This window comes from Microplitis demolitor, chromosome 6 (assembly GCF_026212275.2).
Source record: "Microplitis demolitor isolate Queensland-Clemson2020A chromosome 6, iyMicDemo2.1a, whole genome shotgun sequence".
Taxonomy (NCBI): domain Eukaryota; kingdom Metazoa; phylum Arthropoda; class Insecta; order Hymenoptera; family Braconidae; genus Microplitis; species Microplitis demolitor.
This window is the reverse complement of record NC_068550.1, coordinates 20,850,067-20,856,419: the sequence shown is the minus strand read 5'-3', so window position 1 is coordinate 20,856,419 and position 6,353 is coordinate 20,850,067. Positions and strand designations below refer to the sequence as shown.

General features: G+C 44.2%; 1 protein-coding gene across 1 annotated transcript; it reads left to right on the top strand.

Moving 5' to 3' along the window:
* The first annotated feature begins 398 nt into the window (after positions 1-398).
* On the top strand, positions 399-5,708 carry LOC128668099 (uncharacterized). The gene has a single exon (XM_053740266.1). The coding sequence runs from the start codon at positions 399-401 to the stop codon at positions 5,706-5,708; it is 5,310 nt and encodes a 1,769-aa protein (XP_053596241.1).
* The last annotated feature ends 645 nt before the right edge of the window (positions 5,709-6,353 follow it).

The following is a 6,353-nucleotide window of genomic DNA, read 5'->3' as shown; positions in this document are numbered from 1 at the left end:
TTCAGTGCGTTATTTATTGTGGCTGTCACAATCGCCAGTGTATTTACTGCAAACGCACGACACAAATAAGTGTAGTCATCCAAGTTATTACGTCAGTGATAGCCTGCAGTTCCGGAGTTCAACGCATCGTCACTCCAGTCAACATCAACTTCGAGTCTACGTCAACGTCAACATCATCTACATCAGCGGCAATCCAGCATCTCGAGAGATCGTCGTAACCAGATTCGCAGTCACGTGGTCATCAAAAGGTTAGTCAGTGTGACACCAATCAATATTATTCCATAATTAATCCCATTTATTATTGCTTTCGTTTTTATCGCGCTGCTCTCTGCATTAAATATTTTTTATTTTTTTTATTATTTTTATTTTTGTTTTAACTTGTTAACCTCATTATTAAAATGACTGCTGAACAAATTAAAGCGTTAAAAACTAAGCGCGGTAATGCCAAGCGATCGTTAACGACATATGAAAACTTTCTAAAGAAATTTGATCCGTCGAAAGATTTTCCAATCCTTGAGAAGCGGTATAAAGAAATTGAGACGGTTCGGAAATTATTTGAAGAATATCAACTTGAATTAGAGGCACTTCTTGAGGAGTCTGAAGAATTAACCGCATATCGCACCGAATTCGAAAATCTATATTATGAAACTTACGCAATCGCGACGAACCTTCTTTCAGAACAACGCAAGCGAGACACTTCTTTGGTTTCGTCTCCAACAACCTCGAGTCCTTCTGCAACCTCCAGCTCGTCACTCTCGGTATCTCAAGGCGTTGTATCGTCAATTGCAGCTCAGCTTGTTAGTACCGTTCCTATCCCTTCTGTAACTATCTCTCCTTCGAATCAATCGGCTGTGTTATCAACTCCCACACCGGTTAATAACAATTTTACCGCACCTCATGCATTTAACCATCCTATGAGTATGTTACCTGCTTTACCGACCATCACTCTACCTACCTTTAGCGGGTCCTTTGACACTTGGTTGGGATTTTATGATCTGTTTAACTCGTTGGTCAACGAGGATCACAATATTCCACCTATACGAAAATTAATCTACCTAAAGGGTTGCTTAACTGGCGAAGCGGCCAACGTAATATCTTGTCTTGAAACGTCATCTCAAAACTACGAGGTAGCGTGGGGCTTACTAAAAGAACGGTACGATGACAGAAGATTTATACGGGACAGTTACATAAAATCTTTGCTGGATACTCCTCCAATCTCAAAGGAGTCTTCTATCCGATCATTTCTTGATCACATACAACGGCATCTGCGTGTCTTAAATCAGCTTGGTGAGCCCACCGATTATTGGGACTCATTATTGATCGTGCTATTCGTAAGCAAATTTAACAATTTTATGCGGGAGCGATGGGAGGAATTCAGTTGTGGCGTAAGTAAACCCACAATGAAGCAGATGCTTACCTTTTTAACAAAGCGCGCTCAACTTGAAGGTTCTAGGGCTCAAGCACCTGCGCCTCCTCCAAATAATTCTAGGCAAGCACCGTCAAACGGACGAGCTCAATCGCGTTCTCAGCAATCGTTCGCAGCTTCTACCTCTCAAAATCGCTGTCTCTATTGTCAAGGTGGCGATCATTATATCTATTCGTGTAAGGGCTTCGCAGCTTTATCACCGTTTGCTCGCTATGAAGCGGCAAAAGGGTCTAATTTATGCACTAATTGTCTTCGTAAGGGTCATCACTCTTCACAGTGCCCTTCAGGAAAGTGTCAAGCGTGTGGTTATAGACATCATACTCTACTTCACTTCGATAAATCAAAACCTGAAATGCCGCCTTTGAATGCATCTGCGACGGCCTTCGATATGCCTAAATCGACTATAAATATGCACGCTCAGGTCTCATCTGAAGCGTTGCTAGCTACAGCTATTGTGGACCTTGTAAATAAGCAAGGAAAAATCAGGCAATGCCGAGTATTCCTGGATGCAGGATCTCAGGCGCACTTTATCACAGAAAAGGCTGCTAAGTTCTTAAATCTGGATAAAAAGGCGGTAAACATCTCAGTAACTGGGGTGGACAACACCTCTACAAGTGTCAAACACTCTGCTCGCGCCACTTTAAAATCGCGTCATAGCAAATTTCAAAAAATTGTTGAATTTTTAATTGTTCCCCAGATCAGCCAGTCAATGCCATCCATTGCCATTAATGTAACTCAGCTCGAAATACCTAAAAATATATCCCTCGCGGACCCAGAGTTCTATAAGCCGTCTGAGGTCGATGCTCTGATCGGAGTGAAGCTCTTTTATAAGCTCCTTAGTGTGGGACAAATTTCCCTCAAAAATCATCCCGACGCTGTTCTGCATAAAACGCTGCTTGGGTGGATAGTTGCTGGGGAAATAAACAGCAATTTGAGCGTTTCCAACGTGTCGTGTCATCTTAATTTAAACTCACCATCGTCTGATATCTCTTTAACCCGATTTTGGGAGGTGGAAGAAATTCCGTCTGTTGCAATCTTATCTTCGGAAGAAAAGGCTTGTGAAGAGCACTATAAGCTTCATACCACTCGGACTGTAGAGGGTCGGTATGTAGTTCGCTTGCCGTTCAACAGCAAAAAGAGCAGACTAGGCGATTCATATTCGTCAGCCTTAAAAAGATTTTTTGCGCTAGAAAGGCGTTTCCAACGAGACCATGCAATCAAGCATGATTACCTCGAATTTTTGCGGGAGTATAAAGAGTTGGGTCACATGTCGGTGTCCGATGACTTATGTGAAGATCATTTAGGGTTCTATCTCCCTCATCATGCTGTCCTAAAGGACGACAGCATCACCACCAAGATCCGTGTAGTCTTTGACGGTTCTGCGAAAACATCTACGGGAATTTCCTTGAATGACACTTTAATGGTTGGTCCACAACTTCAGGATAGTTTATTTACAATACTCACTCGTTGGCGATCTCACCCTTACGTGCTCACTGCCGACGTAGAGAAGATGTACAGGCAAATCCTCGTACACCCCGAGGATGCAATCTACCAAAAAATTCTGTATCGCGAAACCTCTCAAGAGCCCATTAAGACCTGTTTGCTGAGCACAGTCACCTATGGCACTGCTTGTGCGTCTCACTTATCAGTGCGCACCCTTCATCAACTTGCTTACGATGAAGGTCCTGCATACCCTCTGGCTGTCATCGCTCTGCTGAGGGACTTCTACGTCGACGATTTGTTTACCGGCGCTAAAACTCTCGCAGAAGCAGAGTGCATACGTGACGAATTAATTAATTTATTGAAAAGGGGCAAATTCCGTCTTCGCAAATGGGCCTCCAACGAGCCTGCCCTTATCCAAAATTTACCTCAGGCCTCAGAGGGAACCCACATGTCCCTGGATCCTGACGCTACCATCAAAACTCTCGGTATACGGTGGAGTCCTCGGGACGACACACTCTTCTACACTATTAGCGCGCCTGCTTCCGAGGCCACTACCAAGCGTGCAATTTTATCACAAATTGCGAAACTATTTGATCCACTAGGCCTCCTTGGCCCTATAATTGTCTATGCTAAGATAATAATGCAGCTTTTGTGGAAGGCTGGACTGGCCTGGGATGAATCAATCCCGATCTCAATTCACTCACTATGGGCCCAATTTCGGGCCCAGTTGTCTATGATTGAAGAGCTGCGTTTCAAGCGCAGCGTTGCTTTCTCGGGAGCAGTCGATGTCCAATTGCATGGATTTTGTGACGCAAGCGAGCGAGCATACGGAGCATGTATCTACATCCGCTCTATCGATGAGGCTGGGCATGTTCGTACTCATCTGGTTTGTTCAAAATCACGAGTTGCCCCAGTGTCATCACTATCATTACCTCGATTAGAGCTCTGCGCTGCGTTATTGCTTTCCAGACTCTATGACGTAGCTATTAAAACCCTATTGTTGGATATTAAGGACGTTTACTTATGGTCTGACTCGACTATCACACTTCATTGGATAAATACCCCTCCTCATCTACTAAAAACCTTCGTTGCCAATCGAGTGGCGGAGATTCAGAGGCTTTCTCATCGTTGCCATTGGCGCCACGTGTCTTCTCAAGACAATCCCGCGGACTCTATTTCGCGTGGCCAAACTCCGGCTGAGTTCGTGGCCAACAGCATCTGGCAGACTGGCCCAAGTTGGCTGCAGTGCGAGCCTAGCACTTGGCCCAAGGGAGCTCTCCCTTCAATCGACATTCCAGAAATGAAGCCTATAATTCCCGATCGCGTGCTTTGTATGAAAATAGAGTGCGGACTCAATGATCTGCTCGAAAAATACCACTCTAGCCATAAATTAAAACGGGTAGTGGCTTACGTAATGCGTTTTGTTTACAACGCTCGCCATAAAAATCATCGCAGATTTGATCGATTAAGTTTACAGGAGCTACAACAAGCTCATGATCTCATAATAAGGATTACTCAGCACTCCGCCTTTCTGAAAGAAATAAAGCAACTAAAAAACAATGAAGTTATCTCCGACAATAGTAAATTAATTCCGTTAAATCCCTATCTTGACGAGCAAGATCTCCTAAGAGTAGGAGGAAGGCTGGCTCGTTCCTCGCTAACTAAGGAGCAGCAACACCCCCTGCTCTTACCAGCTCGTCATTATATAACGCGTCTTATCATAACCGAAGAGCACGTGCGGCTGAAGCATGCTGGCACTCAAGCCACCCTATACTCGGTGCGTCAAACGTATTGGCCCTTAGACGGTCGCAACATTACGCGAAAAATTATCTATCGTTGCATTACCTGCTTTCGAGCGAAACCGCGTGCCGCTGATCACGTCATGGGAATCCTGCCTGAACCCCGTGTCACCCCTTCCCGTCCTTTCCTCCGTGTTGGAGTCGACTACTGCGGTCCTTTATACATAAAGGAAAAACGCTTTCGCAATCGTAGCCGATTGAAGGTTTATGTCGCAATTTACGTATGCATGTCAACCAAAGCAGTTCACTTAGAACTAGTAAGTGATCTCACCACCGAGGCCTTTATTGGCAGCCTCCGAAGATTGTTTTCAAGGCGTGGAAAATCTCTCGAGATATACTCGGATAACGCCACGAATTTCGTCGGGGCAAACCGTGAGCTTAATGAACTGCAAACATTGTTTAATTCGGAGGAGCATAAGAACTCCGTCCTAAGTTTTCTTACGTCCGAAAGGATAACTTGGCATTTTATTCCCCCTCGTGCCCCCCACTTCGGTGGGCTCTGGGAGGCCGCCGTAAAATCTTTTAAGCATCATCTGATTCGTACAGTTGGTGATACGCTGTTAACATTTGAACAGCTCGAGACGTGCGTTATAGAAATAGAAGCAATTTTAAATTCCCGCCCTATTTCTCCTATGTCCTCTGATCCAAATGACCTGCTCTCCCTTACCGCTGGTCATTTCCTAGTTGGTGGCCCTCTGACAAGCTTTCCTCAGGACGACCTCACCGACACACCATCTAATCGCCTATCAGCTTGGCAACATGCTCAGCAGCTGAAGCAACATTTTTGGAAGCGCTGGCACAAGGAATACCTACACCAGCTCATAACCCTGAGCGGGCACCTCGACAAATCGAACGGTCTACAGGTTGGTTCACTGGTGCTTATTGTGGAAGAAAATCTTCCTCCACTTCAATGGGCGCTAGGGCGCATTACCGCAGTACATCCCGGAGCAGACGGCATCATCAGGGTGGTTACCGTGAAGACTTCCACCGGCGAATACACACGCTGCACCAAACGCGTGTGCCCATTGCCCCTTGACTAGTTGCGACTTCACCAACATTTATTTTGAACGCAGATCCGTTCAAGGCGGGCGGCATGTTCCGTCGCAGAATAATAGTCTTATATTAGTTTATTATTTTACGTATATTTAACGAATTTAATTTACGCCTTGTAATATTTTGTATTTTTAGTTTAAAAATATTTGTCCCTGGAATTTAGGAATTACCCATCTTTTTTTTTTTTATCTTCAATTTTATTTTATTGTTATATTAGCTTCATTTATTTTACCGTATTTTAAACATCTGTTTAGGATTTAGTTGAAAACTTATTTTATGTCTAAATATTTTTTGCTCAAGTAAACGGCCAAACATCGGCTCTATTGTTTAGGGATTAAGTTTAAAATTTAAAAATGTAAAATACTTCTAGTCCCGTGTTTACGACTCCTTTGCTCCTTATCCTTAAATTATTTAAGCCCTATCATAAATCAGTCCGGACATCTGTTCCTAATTGCACTCGTCTACTTTCCAAAATAGTCCAGTCACCATTTTTGTTTTCTGTATCTCACTCTCTCGGCTCGTCCTCTTTCACTTTCGTTTTGCCCCCCTTCTACTCCGCCATACTCCCACGACGATACGACCCTTCCCCATTTTCTCTGGCCCTTCTAATGCCCTCCGCGCTCCAATCACAA